Source organism: Heptranchias perlo, chromosome 27, assembly GCF_035084215.1.
Source record: "Heptranchias perlo isolate sHepPer1 chromosome 27, sHepPer1.hap1, whole genome shotgun sequence".
Lineage (NCBI taxonomy): Eukaryota > Metazoa > Chordata > Chondrichthyes > Hexanchiformes > Hexanchidae > Heptranchias > Heptranchias perlo.
Window position 1 is genome coordinate 39,829,788 of NC_090351.1, and position 21,533 is coordinate 39,851,320.

General features: G+C 45.3%; 1 protein-coding gene across 2 annotated transcripts in view; it reads right to left on the minus strand.

Moving 5' to 3' along the window:
• The window catches only part of LOC137344617 (lysine-specific demethylase 9-like), a 59,615-nt gene that overhangs the window by 15,540 nt on the left and 22,542 nt on the right, over positions 1 to 21,533 (minus strand). The window contains exons 3-5 of one of the 2 annotated variants that reach the window (XM_068007729.1): positions 2,485 to 2,622; positions 444 to 604; positions 187 to 354 (exon numbers count right to left, since the gene is read on the minus strand). In XM_068007729.1, the coding sequence (XP_067863830.1) occupies positions 187 to 354; positions 444 to 604; positions 2,485 to 2,622 (467 nt within the window). The remainder of the gene's footprint in view (positions 1 to 186; positions 355 to 443; positions 605 to 2,484; positions 2,623 to 21,533) is intronic. The other variant, XM_068007730.1, reaches the window with a different exon arrangement.

The window sequence follows — 21,533 nt, forward strand, 5'->3', positions numbered from 1 at the left end:
CCAGGAAATACAAGCTTAGTTTCATGTAATCTCTCCTCATAATCTAACCCTCAGAGTCCTGGTAACATTCTGGTGAATCTGCGCTGCACTCCTCCCAAGGCCAATATATCCTTTCTAAGGTGTGGTGCCCAGAAAATGTACGTGGGAACAAGCAGTCAGCGTAAATGCAAGTTAGGATTTTCTCACCACTCTCCGTACTGGACTGCCTTCAATACTCCTACAGCTGCCGTGCTCTTCCAGTCAAAGCCTTGGCCCACGTGGTCTGCATGGGCTCGGGTCCTGTCTTCGAAGAGTATTTCACGAGGCTCGCTGGCCCGAGGTAGATACTGGAGATTCTTGATTTCGTTCATCGACCTGCGCGGGAAAGGAAGCAATCAAGGCCGTGCTCTCTGCGGGCTCGCTCGCAAACCACTCAAAGAAGAAAAATTTGAACGTCATCCTACCGTCGTCTCTTGAAGGGGGACTTTGGCATATCTGCAGTGGGAATCATCTGCTCGCCGGGCCTCACCCACATTATGGGGCCGTCGTCACTCTGCGACCGGCACTGCAGTTGCAAGTTGGACATGATGCCCCACGGCAGGGTCATCTGATCAAAGAGAAACGGCTGAAAATCACCCAAAAACAATTCAAGATCCCCACCCAGCATCTGAATCGTACCAGATTTAGCAGAATCACAGAGCACAGAAGGCGGCCATTCGGCCCATCGTGCCTGTACCGGCTCTTTGAAAGAGTTACTCAATTAGACCCACAGCCCCTGCTCTTTCCCCGTAGCCCTGCAAGTTCTTTCCTTTTCGAGTATTTATCCAATTCCTTTTCGAAAGTTATTATTGAATCTGCTTCCACCGCCCATTCCAGATCGTAACAGCTCGTTGCGTAAAAACATTTCTCCTCATCTCGCCTTTGGCTTCACAGGAACAGAGCGCATCGCTCTGCCAGCAAGTTTATTCAATTAGTTTTTTAAAATATTATTCTCGGGATGTGGGCGACGCTGGCAAGGCCGGCATTTATTGCCCATCTTTAGTTGCCCCTTGAGGTGGTGGTGGTGGGCCTTCTTGAACCGCTGCAGTCCACGTGGTGAAAGTGCTCCCACAGTGCTGCTGGGTGGGGAGTTCCAGGATTTTGACCCAGCGACGATGAAGCAACGGCCGATATATGCCCGTGTCAGGATGGTGTGTGACTTGGAGCGGAACTCGGAAGTGATGGCATTCCCATGCACCTGCTGCCCTTGTCCTTCTAGGTGGTGGAGGTCACGGATGGGGACGTGCTGGGCAGCTGAGCCACACAGACCAGGAGGTCCCAATCCCCAGTCCGTGCCGAGTTAGCACCTCTCAGTGAGGGATGTAATGCTCGGCCTTCGGCACCCCTGGGTTAGGAAAGAAGGGTTTTAAAAAATGCAGCAGGCAGGACTCCCACTCCCGATCACCTGTTTTGGAGGTATGTGAGAGGCTATGATTCCCCCTCTCCTAAACCTCTGACAGTCACCGTCAAAAGGCTCATACCTGGGAAATCTCCTGGGACCACCCTATACCCATGGAGCCATACCACACAAGAGGTTTATACCTCTGGGATAGGAGGACATCAGCAGACAAACTGGTGAGAAAACACAAATCTAAAAAAAAAATTTTTCGAACGTAAACTGCGCTGACTGATATTAAAACACCGGTGTCACATTTACTGCATTAACTCCCAGAATGACACCACTGTCTGGGCTGCACATTTGCCCTTTTCTACTGCAGAATGCAGCTCAGTATCTGTGATCGTTCGACCGCATGGCTGCACATCGAGTTTAGCCCCGTACATATTCCCTTACGTTTAGGGAGGGTGGGGGAAGGCACTGTCCGAATGAACATCGCATCACTGGTCAGTGCGAGCAAATGGGATCGTCCCCCAGCGCCAGGACAAAATGGCATCAGCAGCCGCTCAATGTGTCAGCCGTGGCTCAGTGGGCAGCACTCTCACCTCCGAGTCCCCACTCCAGAGACTTGAGCAGAAGGAGTACGTTTTATGAAGTGCAGTCACCGTTGGAATGTAGGAAACACGACAGCCAATTCGCGCACAGCAAGATCCCACAAACAGCAATGAGATAATGACTAGATCATCCGTTTTAGTGACGTTGGTTAATGGATAATCATTGGCCCACGACACCGGGGAGATCTCCCCTGCTGCTCTTCAAAATTGTGCTGTGGGATCTTTTATGTCCATCTGAGGGGCCAGATGGAGCCTCGGTTTAACGTCTTATCTGAAAGATGGCATCTCCAACAGTGCAGCACTCCCTCAGTACTGACACCAGAGTGTCAGCCTAGATTATGGGCTCAAGTCTCGGGAGTGAGACTTAAACCCACAACTTTCTGACTCAGAGGCGGGAGCGCTAACCACTGAATACGGCAGACTCGATGTAGGAAGGGAGCACCATCCTGCTTCGTACTTTGACTGCCCGCTGCGTGAACCACTCACCGCTGAACAACCCAGAGTCTGCACACTTACTTTCAAAAATGGAGATTCTTCTAGCATATCAAGAAATTCCGGAAAATAGTCCCCAACCTCTTCATCCACCGCTCCCACCAAGCTGATCTGTCTCATTGGACCTGCTCTGTACGTGCCACAACAGTAAGTCCGTGAAACCTGTGCAGGGAAAGAGAGTTCAGTTAACAATTCCTAGCAACGGGAAGTAATCGTCCACGAGCGAAAGCTGCTTTGTAAGTAGGTGCTCTCCCAAGCACGATACAGAATCGTACAGCACAGAAGGAGGCCATTCAGTCCATCATGCCTGTGCTAGCTCTTTGAAAGATCTATCCAATTCGTCCCATTCTCTTGCTCTTTCCCCCCAGCCCTGCAAATTTTTTCCTTTTCAAGTATTTATCCAATTCCCTTTTGAAAGTTATTATTGAATCTGCTTCCACCGCCCTTTCAGGCAGCGCATTCCAGATCATCACAACTCGCTGCGTAAAAATAATTCTCCTCGGCTCCCCCTCTGGTTCTTTTGCCAATTACCTTCATGTTGATTTCTAGCTGATAATTTAGATTGCTTTCTCCTTCAAATGTGTTTGTTTTGTGCACTTTCAGTAACAGAGCTGTGGCAATGACCAAACTGCCAAGATTAGAGACTGCATGTGTGAACTGGGGACTAGGTGACCTGTGTGTTATTAAACAGAGGTCTGTGATCAGTAACCCTGGTCAGTGTTGTAAGTGGGCGTATTACCGATGCATCACAGTGAAAATCTCACGCAGGCCGAGACAGCGCAAGGTCGTGTGATACTGAATTTATCTCTTCAAAGTGCCCCCATCACGACCAGCCCCAGTGCCCTCATGTTACCCAGCTTAGAAAGCTCTCTTCAGGCACAATCTATAACTGAACTGTTGGGTATTATCCCCACAGTTCAAGAATATACACGTCCAAACTTTACAAGCCCACTGTTACACTTCACTGAAATCCCAGCGACAGCACTGCTTCCAATTCAAATATACAGAGCTCCCTTTATCACCAATTTGGAACCAAGGTTTCATTTCAACCTGGTTCATTAACAAATCAAGGAAACACGGCAAGGAATTATGAAGTCTGAATTAAACAAACAGCATCGATCCCAAAGTTTGGATGATTGGCCACTCGTCAAAACAGAGAATTTAGGGTGTGCTCACACTCCACAAGTATGACATCAGTGGGAGGCAGAAACTGCAAGAATTGGGAATGCAAGCAGGAAACCAAGCCCTGGACTGACTCCGAAGTGAAGTGGAGTGAGACTGCCTCCTCCAGAGAGTCTTACTCAGGCGAGGGTCTGAGTCCAGATTTGGGCTGGATTGACGCTGTCACTACAGCATCGGCTGGCGAAGCTAAACTGCGTCACTCCAGTACTGCAGTGAGTGTCCTTCAGAGACTAGGCAAGAAAAACTTGCTTTTTCAGTGGGTTTTATTTATGCCGAGTTTTATGAAGTCATAAATTTTAAAAGACAGAGGCCAGGTGTCAATCACAACCTTTAGCAGCTATGGCTAACCTTTAGCATGTAAGCATTCTGCGGGAGAGAAATTCGACAGCAAGAACTGCTCACGTGAAGTTCTGTAGCACACAGTACTACACAGGAGAATCTAACGCAAAACCTTCGGGACTCTAGCTGCAACCACTTAACCAACAATCTGGGGGGTTTTGAGGGCTTGGATAGATAGGTATTAAAAACGACCAATGTCACATACAAGCTTGCGGAATACATAAAGAATGGCAATTTCTTATAACCCATTTGGGAGATAATCCAAACAAATTCACTTCTCTGCTTCCAGTGAAAGCTTTACAGGGCCAGTCAGAAATATATGGACCAAAATATCAAATTTGCCCACAGCAGCTTTATTAATGGAACAAATCAGTTTTCCTGCAGGGTTTAATGGCATGATCACTGAAATGGCCAACCAATACATACAAATAATCCACCTGTCTCTCACTGTTGGGCTCAGCAAATCTCCCAGTGCCCATAGGGATTTCCAGCCTGTGTTACCCATCAACATGACGTTCAAAGGATGCACTGGCAATGACAAACTTACTTTACTTTGTACTGTACAGAACTGGAAAAGGCGCCTGGCGTCCACCTATCTAGTCCCAGTGTGTAGAAAAAAAATCCGATCCCACAAAACCTCTCCTGCCTCGCCATCAAATTTTCCTGCAGGTACTTGTCCCACTCTCTCTTGAATTTGCTAATACAGTCATACACACCGCTTCTCTCGGCAGATCATTCCATAAACGATTTGCCAACAGCAGGGGCAAGAGAAACGTGTAAGCCTGCAGCACGGTCACAAGAACAAATAACGACTAATGAGCTCGATAGTTGAGAGTCGGCCAAAGTACAGGATCCCAGGAGCAAGGGATCCGCTCCGCCGTGCCCCTTCTCTCCACAGGGTGGTGCTGAAGTCACATTCAGATCATTCCCAAGTGCCAAGGCCACGGACTGGGGAATTTTCATGGAAAATCGGACAAAATTGTGTAATGAAACCCCCCCAAAAACACCAGTTAAAATACAGGAAGGCTCCAATAAAAAGGAATTCGATTTATTGCGTCACCATAAATCAGTGGCTCTCGTCACTGAACCTACCTCTTTTGTCTCAATATCTCCTTATGTGGTTCAGTGTCAAATTTTGTTTGATAATTGCTCCTGTGAAACGCTATATAAATGCAAGTAGTTGTCGAACAGTGTAAAGCGAGGCTGGAAGGGGACCTAAACAGAACAGCGGCAAACTTTTCTCTCACTAGGCAATTTTTACATCGCAGCGCATTTCTTTGGATGGCTGATACTGCCTTTCTGAAATTCAGACAGGGGGCCCCCCCTCCCCGGGAGCGTGACGGTATTTACAGGTGGCCCCCCTCCCCGGGAGCGTGACGGTATTTACAGGTGGGGCCCACCCCAGGAGCATGATGGTATTTACAGGGGGGCCCCCCCCCGGGAGCATGACTGTATTTACAGGTGGGCCCCCCCGGGAGCGTGACTGTATTTACAGGGGGCCCCCCCTCCCGGGAGCGTGACGATATTTACAGGGCACCCCCCCGCAGAAGCGTGACAGCATTTACAGCCCCCCCCCCCCCGGGAGCGTGACAGTATTTACAGGGGGTCCCCGGGAGTGTCAGTATTTACACCTCAGTGGTAGCACTGTCGTTTCCAAGTCAAGCCCCATTTCCAGACTTCGATACATAATCGGGGCAGCACCGAGAGCGCACTGCACCGGAGATTGCGCCTTTTGGATTAGACTTTAAACTGAGGCCCCGTCTGCCTGTTCAGGTGGTCGTAAAAGATCCCATGGCCCTATTCAAAGAACAGCAGGAGAGTTCTGTGCGATCTAGGCAACATTTATTCCTCAACCAACACCATCAAAACTAGGTATTCTGATCAGTCATTACATTGCTGCTTGTGGGACCTTGCTGTGCGAATATTGGCTGCCATCTTTGCCTATATAACATTAATAACTCAAAAGTCATTTATCGGGTGTGAAGTATTTTGGGACGTCCTGAGGACATGACAGGTGCTATATAAATGCAAATTCTTTCTTTGAGTCCAAAGGTTGTGGGTTCAAGCCCTCATCTAGGATTTGAGCCCATAATCTAGGCTGAGACTCTGCTGCAGTGCAGAGAGAGTGCTGCACTGTCAGATATGCCATCTTTCAGATGACACATTAACCTAATAGGTGTTCAGGTAGTCATAGAAGCTCCCAGTACACTATTTGAAGGGCAGGAGTGCTCCCCGGTGTCCTGACCAACATTCATCCCCCAAACATCACCAAAAACGGATATACTGGTCATTTATCTCATTGCTGTTTGCGGGACCTTGCTGTGCACTAATGGGTTGCTACATTTAGCTATAAAACAGCAGTAACTACACTTTGGCATGTCTGGAGGATAGGAAAGGCATGCTGTAAATGCACTCCTTTCTACTTATGTAAGAATTCAATGATATTTCGGTTTAATTTTGAGTAAATTTACAAAAGCCAAGTGTAAAAGGGCAGTCAGTACAATAAATCGACATGGACTCGCATCGCAAAAGCGTTAGAATTGACTTTGTATTTAGCAGGACAGAACAGGAGAGGCTTAATCTGACTCATGAAAATCTGAAACTTATTTGTGGTATACATTAACAATTTGGACTTAAATGTAGGGGGCATGATTAAGAAATTTGCGGATAACACAAAGATAGGCCGTGTGATTGATAGTGAGGAGGAAAGCCGTAGACTGCAGGAAGATATCAATGGACTGGTCAGATGGGCAGAAAAGTGGCAAATGGAGTTCAATCTGGAGAAGTGTGAGGTAATGCATTTGGGGAGAGCAAACAAGGCAAGGGAATACACAATAAATGGGAGGATACTGAGAGATGCAGAGGAAGTGAGGGACCTTGGAGTGCATGTCCATAGGTCCCTGAAGGTAGCAGGACAGGTAGATAAGGTGGTTAAGGCGGCATATGGGATACTTTCCTTTATTAGCTGAGGCATTGACTATAAAAACAGGGATGTTATGCTGGAACTGTATAAAACACTAGTTAGGCCACAGCTTGAGTACTGCGCACATTCTGGTCACCACATTACAGGAAGGATGTAATTGCACTAGAGAGGGTGCAGAGGAGATTTACAAGGATGTTGCCAGGACTGGAGAATTTTAGCTATGAAGAAAGATTGGATAGGCTGGGGTTGTTTTCCTTGAAACAGAGGAGGCTGAGGGGTGATTTAACTGAGTACAAAATTATGAGGGGCCTAGATAGAGTGGATAGGGAGGACCTATTTCCCTTGGCAGAGGGGGCATAGATTTAAAGTTATAGGTAGAAGGATTAGAGGGGAGCTGAGGAAAAATTTTTCCACCCAGAGGGTAGTGGGGGTCTGGAACTCACTGCCTGAGAGGGTGGTAGAGGCAGAAACCCTCAACTCATTTAAAAAATACCTGGATGTGCACCTGAAGAGCCGTGACCTGCAGGGCTATGGACCAAATGCGGGAAAGTGGGATTAGGCTGGGTGGCTCATTTCTCAGCTGGCGCGGACACGATGGGCCGAATGGCCTCCTCCTGTGCTGTAAATTTTCTATGATTCTATTGAAATTTAACCCGACTTTATATGTGGGAATAACAGCAGGAGCACAACACAGAATCACGGAGTCCCTCAGCATAAAGCGTCATTACTAGGGCCTGGTCATTATAAAGCCATATAAAATTAAACAACTTGCATTTATATAGCGCCTTTAACGTAATGAATCATCCCAAGGCGCTCCACAGGGTGGATTCAAACAAAATTTGACACTGAGCCAAAGAAGGAGATATTAGGACAGGTGACCAAAAACTTGGTCAAAGAGGTAGGTTTTAAGTTAATTCTTAAAGGAGGAGAGAGGTAGAGAGGCGGAGGGGTTTAGGGAGGGAATTTCAGAGATTAGGGCCGAGACGGCTATAGGCACGGCCGCCAATGGTGGGGCAACGGGAGTGGGGGGGGTGCGTGAGAGACCACGGTTGGAAGAATGCATCGATCTGAGAGGGTTGTAGGAGGTTACAGAAATAGGATGGGGCCGAGGCCACGGAGGGATTTGAACATGATGAGAATTTTAGAATAGAGGCGTTGGTGGACCCGGAGCCAATGTAGGTCAGCGAGCACTAAAACTAAGCTAGTAACAGCTGGCCTTCAGAGGTAACACATCAGGAAGGACTGCTCTGCTTTCCTCTCAGACAGCCTTCCCACGACAGTTAACATTACACCCAAGGCTGAACTACACTGCCAGTGTTCAGCTTTCAAACTTTATCCCCGCACGGCTCACAGTTGGCCATTGGTGGGGTGTTTGTTTTTGCCAGCCACTGCTGGATAAACATTAAATAGAGCATCTCGTAAACTGGCAACGGTGCAAGCTGCTCAGCTACTATACTGCAAGCTGGAGATGGATTGCACGCGCACACACGAAAATTCCCATCCCCCGTGTTCAAATCCCTCCATGGCCTCGCCCCCAGCCCTACAACCCTCAGATCTCTGCGCTCCTCCAATTCTGGACTCTTGCACATCCCCGATTTCCTTCGCCCCTCTATTGGCGGCCGTGCCCTCAGCTGCCTAGGCCCTGAGCTCTGGAATTCCCTCCCTAAACCCCTCCACCTCTCTCTCCTCTAAGACGTTCCTTAAAACCTACCACTTTGACCAAGCCTTTGGTCGCCTGTCCTAATGTCTCCTTCCTTGACTCTGTCAATTTTTGTCTGATTACGCTGCTGTGAAGCGCCTTGGGACATTTTACTACGTTAAAGGCGCTATATAAATGCAAGCTGTTGTTGAAATCTTTGAATATGCTAACAGCAGACTGACACAAGATTCTGGCTCTGATGGGTTACAAAGTTCATACAATGAGATAATCAGAAGTGTCATTAATGTAGAGTGCTTCAGCAATCAAGTTCCGTTCACCTGAGAGCAGGGAGGGATGTTTCATCTGGTGCCACTGATCAACATTTATCCTTCAGCCACACCACCAAAGAAAAAACATTATCTGGTCATCTATCCCACTGCTTTTTGTGGGGTCTTGCTGTGTGCAAATTGGCTGACGCATCTGCCTGCTGTAGTCCACAGAGCACAGTCTGGACACCCCTGGACTACGGGTGCAAAGGTTTCACTTCTCTTATCAAAGAACAGTTTCTGGTGCATCACAACAGTGCAGGTGCTGGGAGCAGGGATCAATCAGATCACCCCACCCCCTTGCTAAATATTGTGACGGTGGAATTTAGCCAGGGATGGGAATCAGCCACTCTTGGGTAAGGGGAGGGGAGCTGGATAGTGTTTTTTTTTAAAGCTTTACAGCCCTGTACGCAATTTATTTCATTATTACTCAAGGAGAAGGTTTGGTGAAAATGAAAACAAACTACTCACACTCAGATCACCAACCCTGATAACTGGAAATGTCATCACTTATCAACTGAACCCATAGGGCCATTGGAGGAAGTCACATCAACCCATTCGGTGACCCATCAGAAAAGGGTCCAATTATGGAGCCAATACTACTTATTTTTCAAATAATGTCAGAACAGAATATGGACCAAAAATAGACTTGCTTTTATACAGCCTCCCATCACATCACCCAAACATCCCAAAGCATTTCACGGCCAATCAATTACTTTTGAAGTGCAGTCAATTTGCACTCGGCAAGCTCCCACACCCAGCAGTGAGATGAGAGGCCGGTTAAGTTGTTTTCTGGCGTTAGGTGATGGAATGTTGGCCAGGACAACGGGGAGAACGCCCCTGCTCTGCTACAGGCTGTACCACAAGGATTTCAATGGTCACCTGAATCAGTAGGGCTGGTTTACAGTCTCACCCAGAACAGAGTGGCTGAGATACACCCATTTCAGAAAGCAGATCACTTTGTGAAGTGCAGTTAAAATGCCGCTGAGGGATCAGCTAAATTGTAGACTAGTGATGGACTCAGCAAGTCAGAACAAATCCCCCAGCATAGTTGGGAGGATTAGAGAGAGTCAGGAAGCTGCCAACTGTAAAACACGTCACGGTACAGTAGAACTCTGCCAGCCTGCTGGCCCAGCTGCAATTGTTTACAGTGGATTCCTGGGTAATAAGTCACTCATTCACATAAAAGCAGAGACGGCAGCAGTTATGTTCACCAAACTGTCCCTTGGACAGCACTGGCTTAAATTAGTTTCATTGCCACATTAAGCAATGTAGAAATGAAACTAATTTTCATAGCTACTTCATCAAATATCTAATGTGCTCAGGGCAGTGCGGAAAAATGTTTGGGAGCATTGGATAGGTGCTTGAGGTTGTGGGCGATTGAGGCGATTACTTTTTTGGGATCGGTCAGGTAAACTAGTCTTTTCTGGGGCTGTTCCTGTTCAGTGCGGGTCTGAAGGAGTGCAGTATTATCACAGGTGCAACTTTCAGATGACACGTTAAACCAGGGCCCCCTCTGCCCTCTCATATGGACGTAAAAAATCCCACGGCACTGTTCGAAGAAGAGCAGGGGAGTTCTCCCCAGTGTCCTGGTCAATATTTATCCGTCAACCAGCAACACTAAAACAGATTATCTGGTCATTTATCTCTTTGCTGCTTGTGGAACCTTGCTGTGCACAAACTGGCTGCCATTTGTTGTCCACATAACAGTGGCTACACTTTAAAAGTAATTAATTGGCATGAAGAACTTTGGGACACGCTGAGAACATGAAAGGCACTGTTTTCCTAAAGGCCATTATGCAGATTCTGGCCGAACATTCCATGTCCTAACAACCATCTGTGTATAAACTTTCTCCTAACTGCTCCCTTTGGTTTTTTTTTATGGTGACAATCTTAAATGTATGCCTCTAGTTACTGCCCAATGGAAGCAGCAGGCAAGACACATTCAAGAACTAGAATGGATTGGACATTTTATATGGAGCATTCTGTAATTTCTCTGACTCAGACATGCAGCTCAATTTAATCACACTGCAGGTCAGACGAAAAACTGAATTTTTAAAAATAAGACACACTGGCATAAGACAGTGGAATGCTTCTAAGCACTATAATAATTTTCCCCATTGCCTTATCACTATGGTCAGTCATTTGTGGTTATCCCAGAAAAAGAAAACGGAATCACAGAACGTGATCCTCACCACAAAATCTTGGAATCCCATACAACACCAAATGGAATTTGCTTGTTCAGTCAATGTGGCTCCGATCGTCTCTGCAAGGCATGTAATATTCTGACTTTCTGGCATGTGCTTTCAGAAAGCCATTAGAAGTTGGACAGGATGCCCCAGCTGGACCTTTTACTCACCCTGGTTTGGCTGGAGGCGTTTGGAACTGAGCCTTCAAGCTGAGGAATGTTTATAGCCATGCTGGAAAACAGGAAACAGGTTTTGGAGGGCGGGGAAACTACATTCCCCACTGTACTGCTGCTCAAAGTTTACAAACCAAAGTCTTGACAGAGAATACTGCAGATGTGCAGATAGCCCCGGGCATTTAAAGGGAATGAAAGCAAACAGACACTCCCGAGTCCTCCCACATCCTTACCCATGATATCAATCAGCGTTCTTTTCCTTGCAGCCACCTATGATGTGGCAGCAATTTGCACTTGTCAGCAAACAAAAAGAAACTCAGCCAACAGCTGACAATTTTACCAAGCCCTAATTTTACTGGGATACTGTATCGTAGTTAGTGTCGAGTGTCACAGGAACATTAGGAACAGGAGGAGGCCATTCAGTCACTCGGGCCTGCTCCACCATTCAATTAGATCATGGCTGATCTACACGTGTTTTAATGATGTTGGTTAAGGGACAAATGTTAACCAGGACTCCGCTGCTCTTCTTCAAATAGTGCCATGGAATCTTTTACGTCCACCTGAGAGCGCGGGGGGGGGGCCTCGGTTTAACATCTCGTCTGAAGGACAGCACCCCCGACAGTGCAACACTCCCTCGGGTTTTGCACTAAAGTGTAAGGCTGGATTATGTGCTCAAGTCTCTAAAATGGGACTGGAACCCACAACCTTGACTCAGGGGCGAGAGCAATTGGGTTACTAGTTCAGTATCACGACCACTACACTACACAAACACACTGTAAACTTGTCCAATTTAAAAATATGTAACAATCCATTTTATATAAGCACTCAGACATCTGGAATATTATTCTCTGTATGGCACACACATATTAAATGGTTCAAGAAGTTACATTAGTAATACTCAGCTATTTAAACAAACTCGGTGCCGGCTTTAAGTCATTTAACAAGTTTAGTGAAGATCCGACCAGATGTTAATGGGGGCGGGTAGTGTTCAGTATGTTTATACACGTTTAATAATCTCAGTCCCCAACGTGCCCCTTCTAAAAAGGAACTCGGAGGATGCAGAAAGTCAAAGATTATATTAAAAAGTTAGATTTTAAATTAAAGCGACACACTGCCTCTTAGAATATGCAAACAAAAGCAGACTGCTCCCAGGAGGTTCCAAAGAAGCCGGTGTCTGGTAAGGAGGAAGAGATAATTTAAAGATTATGAAATTAGTTTCCACAGTGGCATAAATAATGTTTGATTTTTTTGGCCCCCCAACGAGGTGGCTGAGGGGATAGCACAACACGACAGCAGTCCGTCAACAATGGTTGCATAAAGTACATTTACAAAAGCACAAAAGATTTGCATTTCTATAGTGTCTTTCACAACCTCAGGATGTCCCAAAGCACTTTAGTCAATGAAATACTTTAAAAGCGTAGTCACTGTTGTAATGTAGGAAACTTGGCAGCCAATTTGCGCACAGGAGAACTCCCCTGTTCTTCTTCCAATAGTGCCATGGGATCATTTACGCCCACCTGAGAGAGTAGACAGGGCCTCGGTTTAACATCGCATCGAAAGATGGCACCTCCAACAATGAAGCACTTCTTCAGTACTGCACTGAAGTATCAGCCTAGATTATGTGCTTAAGTGCCTGGACTGAGGCTTGAACCCATTATCCCCTGACTCAAAAGTAAGAGTATTATTACCCACGCCCTCCTGACTCAAAAGTAAGAGTATTATTACCCACGTCCTCCTGATTCAAAAGTAAGAGTATTATTACCCAACCCAAGGCTGGCACCTAAATGCCGCTAGTTTTGCACAGTTCGTAATTAAAAGGTATCCAGCTTGCTATGTTTACACTACTAAATCTGGCTTCCTTATCCTGACAATAGAATCACTATTTAACAGTGTAAATGTGGTAAGCTGGTGCACCTACACCACTCTCCCACAATTCGAACCAATGTAAAAAAAACCTTTAACGAACCACTTCAGACACTGGTGTGGCACATTGTGAATTTGCTAAGTTATTTAGACAAATTAAACATCATATGCTAGTCTCAGATGTCCTATTATTCCCAGAAGAGATGAACCTCTTTGCAAATCTATATTTGAAATATTCCCAAGAGAGACAGAAATGAGAGGTACTTTAAATAAAATTTGAACTGAACATGCATGCAAGCATTTTTTTAAAAAATGTATAAAAGATGTAAAGCAGGAAACTGTAATGCTCCAGTGAATGTCATAGTCATGTGTGGTCTGAAAGCACAGCTGGAGCAGTGTTTCGAGGGGTCTGTTTAACTCAGGGGTTTAGATAACCTCATGGTGCTTTTGCATTATTGATGTATGATCAACTGCAGAAGCACCTCCACCATCTGCCCTCCGATGGCACCAACGCCTGCCGTAAACTGGCAGCACCAAAAAGCTGACTGTGCAAATGTGCCGAGTTCTGGCCACTGGTCCCACAATCTCGAACTCCGGGTCTGTACGTTAACGGTGGACCCAGAAACGCTACAGACTCCAGCTCCCCATCACCGACTGTAAAAAGGGAGAGTGTGACACAAGACGATTGTTCTCCTGAAGCAGGGTCGATAAATCCTGTAAAATACAAGTGCCTGTAAGCTAAATTACAAGCAGTCATTGGAACCGGCGAGATTAGATTACCAAATTCAGATCATTTCACATTAACTCTCTTGCAATGCACAAAAGGTTTGCTGAGGTGGTGAAAGAAACATCTGATTAGGTTTTACTAAAGAATAAATTGCATTCTTTGAGATTTCATGCACAAGATATAGATCCAACCCAAGAACATATATCCTGGCAGGCACAATCGATCGAATGGCCTCCTCCTTTGCTGTACCTATTATGATTTATATAGTGCCTGACCATGTCCTTGGGACTTCCCAAAGCTCTTTATAATTCGTGGATTACTTTTGAAGTGCAGTCATTATTGTAATGTAGGAAACATGGCAGCCAATTTGTGTAGGTCCCACAAACAGCAGTGATAATGGCCAGTAAATCAATTTAAAAAAAAATCATTTTGAAGAGTTAAGTGCAAACACTTCGGACTTTTATTATTCCTTAGTCCTTCCACAGAATTTAATCATAATACATCAGAATATAGATTTATCATCTAACTGGACAGTGTCCCTTTAAGAGTGTTGCTTGTTGTAGTCTTGAGACTGACGACATAACCCGAGCAGACAGCAGCCTCAGTCTGGAATGCCTTCTCCCTCCTTTCTGATCGAGGGAGACACAGTCATACAATAAGGGAACAAGATTTCAAATTAACGTGATCTACCATCAAAATCAGAGTGGGGGAGGAGAGAAGAGTGGGGGAGGAGAGAAGTACAGGGGAGGCAAGTTCTAAGGACAGAATGAAGGGCATTTGAAAAAGACAATTTTAAACGACCCACTTTTGGTATAATCCCTCATTCATTCCTTTACTGAGAGTCACCTTCATGTACAAGTGAATAGGCTGGCACCAGGGGCTGAATCTGACATTTTACAGTAGCCGTATTAGCACATTGGCCCCCTCTCAATCTCAAGAGGCCTTGTTAAATTGCAACTCAATTCTTTCGAGGCAAGGTAGAACAGACCATATTGATGCAACGAGGCAGACACTGGAACATAAAACTGCAAGAACTCATGAGAGATAGGAAAATATTGGAGAAAGAAACAAAGGTACTGGCAAGAAGCAGCTTTGCCATGGGGAAGATGAATATTCTAATGAGGTGATGTTACATTTTTCACATGCAAACGAACGAGACTGAAGTAACAGTTCTGCAACGTAATGTTACTGGACTACAGGACAAAAATCCTCACCTTAAGACGCTTTTACCGTAACCCAGTACCAACTGTGGGCTTGTGACTCTCCTGCTGGCAACGATAACCAAACCCCAGACAGTCAATTACACCAGGTGTCTTTCCTCGATTAAACGCCTTCTCTCCTGGCCCATTAATTGCATCGAGCTAGCTCCTTGTGTCCCTGCGCTTGTTTCATGATGCAAACGGCAGCATTGCACAAGCACAGGGTTCCCTCAAACGTTTGCACGTTCATTCCCAAACCTGCTGCAGGCGTTGTAATATAATGACCAGGATCAGTAATGTGTCAACGCACTCCTATCCTGCAGTAGCAGACTATGACATCAGGATATTTCCACCACTGCTTTTTCCCCTTGCCCAGCAAGTGAAGCCTCCCCTCCCAATGCCTGTTGGCCGACAGCCTCCAATTCTCTCTAGTTTCTCTCCCGTCTCCTCCCACACCCTCTCCATTTCATTCATGCGACCCACCTATTGCTCCCACTAAACTGACCACCTAATTTCCCTTCCTGGCACCCCTACTCGAATACATTGTGAATGATTCCCTCTCCTCAGGCACCGACCCTTTCCCTTTTCAAATCCACCCCCCACCCTGGTAAAAACCCACCCTTGATCCCAGTCCTTGCAAACTACCACCCCATTTCCAACCTCCCTTGCCTTTCAAGTCCTTGAATGTGTCATCACCTCCCAAATACGTGTCCAACTCTCCCATAGCTCACTGTTTGAATCTCTGCAATTAGGTTTCTGCCTAAACCTGGATTATGTGCTCAAGTCTCTGGAGAGAGCTTGAACCCACAAACTTCTGACTCAGAAAACAAGTCAAATGCATTCTACTGAAGCAGATAAACTGGAACTCAAAAACAGAAGTGCCAGGAATCCACTCTAGGTCAGTCAGTATTTGAAAGAGGAACAGGTTAATATTTCAGGTGGGGGATCTTTAAGAGCTCTGATGAAGGACCCATCCAAATACATTGTAGGTCCTTTCACAGCTTGGTGATGAGATTGTTTAGTGCTTGTTGCATCAAGTCATTAAGGATACAGAGACTACATGTTGAGTATTCCATTGCATCCAGTATTTATCCCACAGGCAAACCTGAATAATACACAAATGACATAGTGGCAAGTATGTTGTAGCCCTAGGCCCAGCTGTTATATATCATGCATGCCTGACATTTGCTGTTTGTATCATGGTGATAAATAGAAAACTGCTGCATTAAACACCTTACAGAACTAGGACATCCCACAATGTTTTCTGGTGTCAATCGTGTACGGTAGTTTATTGCTATTTTTAGACTACACTCAGTGCTGATGTGCGATCTCACAGGTAGAGTGTGGCACAAGCAACACAGGCCGAGGGAATATTTTGCAGTTGATTCTCAAGTCATGCAGTGGCACCACAGCTCAACTTCATTCTGCTCATTCAGGAGCAGGAAAATACCTACATATTTAACCTTTGTTACACAAAGCTACGAGTTGCTCACCAGGGAACACAAAAAGCCTTTTGAAAGATTCCGATTAGAACGACAATGCCCCAGTATCTAGTTTACTTATACAAATAGTAAAGACTGGGAATGCAAGTTTCCATTACCATGCTATGGTACGATTTTTATTTACCTTCAGTCAAGCTCAAGGTTGCTTTGACAGCTCTAAGACCATAGCCCAACATAGGGCAAAACTATAAACAAGAGTGCATCGAGCAGAATGAAAAATCTCCCATCGGCCCACAGCACAGAGTATACTTTCATCAGTTTAGCCCAGTGGCACAGCTCCAGCTCGAGTCAGAGGGTCAAGTGCGTTCAAGTCCCACGCCAGGCACTTGAGCACATGAACTAGGCCGACACTTCAGTGCAGTACTGAGGGAGTGCTGCACCGTCTTTCAGATGAGACATTAAACTGAGGCCCTATCTGCTGATTCAGGTGGATGTTAAAGATCTAATGCCACCATTTCAAGAGGACCAGGGAATTCTCCTGATGTCCTAATTAACACTCATCCCTCAACCACAACCATCAAAATTGATTTCATTAATCATTTATTTTATTGCCGTTTGTGGGACGTTGCTGAGCACAAAATGGCTGTCATGTTTGCCTACAGATCAGTGACTCAACTTCAAAGGTAATTCGTTGGCTATGAAGCGCTTTGGGATGTCCTGAGGATGTTATGATCCGGAAGGTGCTTGAAAGGGTGGTAGAAGCAGATTCAATAGTAACTTTCAAAAGAGAACTGGATATATACTTGAGAAGGGAAAATTTGCAGGGCTATGGAGAAAGAGCAGGGGGAGTAGGACTAATTGGATAGCTCTTTCAAAGAGCTGGCACGGTCACGATGGGCCGAATGGCCTCCTTCTGTGCTGTATGATTTAATGAAAAGTGCAATATAAATTGGAGTTCTTTGTCTCTCTTTTGTTTATTCTAAAAACATTCTCATGCTTTTTTTAAAAAAAACATAAAATTACATAGGCTGCACAGCACAGAAACAGGCCATTCAGCCCAACTGGTCCATGTCAGTCTTCGTGCCCCATACGAGCCTCCTCCCACCCTACTTCATCTAACCCTATCAGCATATCCTTATATTCCTCCCTCATGTACTTATCTAGCTTCCCCTTAAATGCATCTATTCTATTTGCCTCAGCTACTCCATGTGGTAGCAAGTTCCACATTCTCACCACTCTCTGGGTATAGAAGTTTCTTCTGAATTCCCTATTGAATTTATTAGTGACTATCTTGTATTTAAGGTCCCTTGTTTTGGTACGTCTACCCTATCAAACCCTTTTATAATCTTAAAGGCCTCTATCACATCTTTATAAAAAAATTTAACTTTAATTTTATTTAAAAATAATTTCTATTTTTGCCAATTTACGTATTCCACTTTCCCTTTTAATTTCTCCTGTACTGCTCCCCACCCTTTACAACAGATCTTGTTTGCCTCTCTCGCAGGGACAAGATATACAGAATACAGCTAGTCATTTCCTATCCTCAGTCGAGCTGTTACAAGGCCGAAAGAACGGAGGAGCTGGATTTCTTTCGATGCTACTCCCACGCACAGGTGTCCAGGACTTTCCCACTGTAGTACTGGGCAGAAAAAGTTATGTGCCTTGGGAAGAAAGAAACTCACCTTAAAAGTTTTTTTTTAATAAAATGAACATTTGAAAATACTTAAGCTTTCCAGCTCTGAATTTTAATCAGGTTTTCTTCAACCTTACAGGAAACAGTTTAAGGCACTCAAGATGTAAGAAATCCAAAAATAAACACAGCCCAAGGACAAACAAGCGACTCCAATCACAGGAAGATGTTTACAGGACTCTGGTTCAATAGTTGCAGTACATTTGTTACTCACTCTCACCCGGTCATATAAAGGGCTCCATTCTGAGCCAACACCCCAGCACCATTATAGTCCTCTGATGTCACTGCATGTGGCAATGTACTCACATTATCTCCTTTTTGTACAGTTTATTTTTAGCCAATCACAAATTGTTTCCAAGCAGCGTTAGCATCACTCCTGCAAGATTCAGTTTGTAAACATCCATCAACGTCAACTCCAAGCTATTGCAAAGTCCTCACTTCACAGTACAACTTTACCATTCTGTTATACCCATCACCCCTGTGCTCGTTGACCTACATTGGTTCCTGGTCTGGCGACGCCACCAACTTAAAATTCTCATCTTTGTTTTCAAATCCCTTTATGGCCTCGCCCCATCCCATCTCTGTAACCTCCTCCAGCCCTACAATCCTCCGAGATCTCTGCGCTCCTCCAATTCTGGACGCTTGCGCATCCCCAATTTTCATCACCCCACCATTGGCAGCCGTGCCTTCAGCTGTCTAGACTCCAAGCTCTGGAATTCTCTTCCTAAACCTCTCTACCTCTCAAGAAGCTCCTTAAAATCTACCTCTTTGACCAAGCTTTTGGTCACCTGTCCTAATATCTCCTTATGTGGCTCGGTGTCAAATCTTGTCTGTTAACGCTCCTGTGAAGCGTCTTGGGACGTTTTATTATGTTAAAAGGTGCTATATAAATGCAAGATGTTGTTGTTATTAATGTGCCCATTGGTAATGAAACCAATCAGAAGATCCCTTAGGGTCAGTACAATCTTTTGAATGCACCACAGAAACAGATCTCAAGGTCCAGCTCAGCAAGAATTTTCAAATAAACAACCTCCAGCTCAACTAAGAAATCAAGGGCAAGTAGGAGGAGGGTAACACTGAGTAACACCCCAATAATGCCGCAATACTAGTTGGTCTTATTCCACAATCTTAAGAGGCTGAGGAGAAAGTGTCCAGGTTCACACGAGTTCTCATAGCTTTGTCTGTCTCAGGTCACAAGACCATCGGTACAGCACAGGGTGTAATCGAAGCATGTTAGCCCCGCCATCTCTGGCAATGCCAGTGCATGCTGGGGCAAATGCTGCCACCTGCAAGGTGTTTGGGTGCGTAACATAGCTGCAGCAAAGCTAACTCAGAGGCAACATTCCTCCATGCAATGTTCCTCCTCCACAGGATCCACGAGCTTTGGGATTGGGTGAAGGTGGTTCCATGGTGGGGTAAAACGTCTGTAGGCCCTCAGATTTTAGGGACCTGCACTTCAAATCCTTCAGCCAAGTGAGCCTAGTCCTTGTACAAGAAGAAAGATGGACTTGCATCTATAGAGTACCTGCCACAATCTCAGGACGTCCCAAAGCGCTTTACAACCAGTGAAATACTTTTCAAGTGTAGTCACTGTTGTAATGTAGGAAACGCGGCAGCCAATTTGTGCACAGCAAGATCCCACAAACAGCAATGTGATAATGACCAGATAATCTGTTTTTTTAGTGATGTTGGTTGAGGGAAAAATATTGGCCAGGACCCTGGGGAGAACTCCCAGCTCTACTTCGAAATAGTGCCATGGGATCTTTTATGTCCACCTGAGGGGGCAGACGGGGCCTCGGTTTAACGTCTCATCCAAAAGACGGCACCGTCGACAGTGCAGCACTCCCTTAGTACTGGCACTGGGAGTATTAGCCTAGCAGCAAGTCACAACACCAGGGCCTGTAGCACTATGGTTGCCGCTGATTGATGCAAATCATGGCATGCAAAAGTCCCACACAAGCTGAAAATATTGTCAGCCAAAGCATATGGACACTGACTCCAGAAGGCAGGATTGCAGCTTTGGAAAGAGAAGGATAAAAACAGCCTCTTCTCAAACAACCAGTTCAGGAAATGAAAAAAAATACACTCCAAGAAATGTTATGGCACGGTGACAACAAGATGAAGAGCTGAATGTCCTAAGGCTGTCCAGAAGAATGAGGATGATCTAATCGAGGCATTTAAAATGTGGAAGGAATTCGATAGGGTAAATACAAGAGAACCTATTTCCTCTGGTGGGGGAATCCAGAACAAGGGGGCATAACTGTAAAATAAAAGCCAGGCCATTCAGGGGTTGAAATCAGGAAGCACTTTTTCACACAAAAGGTCGTGGAAATCTGGAATTCTCCCCCTCAAAAGGCTGTGGATGCTGGGGGACAAACTGAAATTTTCAAGACCGAGATCGATAGATTTTTGTTGGGTAAAGGCGGCGAGGGATATGGAGCAAAGGCGGGTAAATGGAGCTGAGGTACAGATCATCCACGGTCTAACTGAATGGCAGAACAGGCTCGAGGGGCTAAACAGCTGATCCCTGTTCCTATATTCCACTGACGTTTTATAGAGGATACAGGTCAAAAACACAGCTGCTAAAAGTGACCAGTGATTCACCAACAGGAAGAGGATGAAGCCATGCATCAGTGGACACAACTTGTGACACATTTTGTAACACGTGCACTCGTGGCTGGCCTCGTTCAAGGAGCAAAATAGAATCATAGAAGTTTTAGGAGCAAAATAGCCACCTGCAAAAAAGTTTCTTCCTTTGAATAAACGCCAGGCTGCATCACTTAAAGCAAAAACTCATTTTCGTGACAAAGACCAGCAAATGCCGCATAGGGATCTGCTCACAGTTTAAACTGGAACATTTTTATAAGTTCTGATTTCAGGCGGTTTGAATGGCAATGCTGTAATTCTGTTTCTGTCGCAGACAGGGATGCGTGGGTGTAACTAGTAGGAAAGCTTCATTATTGGCAGAGCTGAAATACTTCAATCTTTTTGTTTTGGACATTGATTTTTTTTACTCAATTATTGTTTTTTTTAAATTCCACTTAAATCAGAAACAAATCCTTCAGAAGGCAAAGAAATAAAGTCTTCATCGGCAGGTAAAGCTTGAATTGCCTCAGAACAGCAGCAGTATGAGGGAACAATTTGCAAAGTGCAATTAATTATGAATTATTAGCTGTTGACAATAAGTCGTATTATCCGGACAGCCTGAAGTAGAAGTATTGGGGTAGGGAAATGATCCCACACCATAGAAGAACAACAGATCTTACAGGCTGTTTCAGCTCAGCTGAAAATGGATTATTACCAATGTATGGAATGCTGCAGGAGTCAGAGTCGCCTCAAATCATGTTCTCAGTCTCTATTCTATTACAGATCTTAAATGCA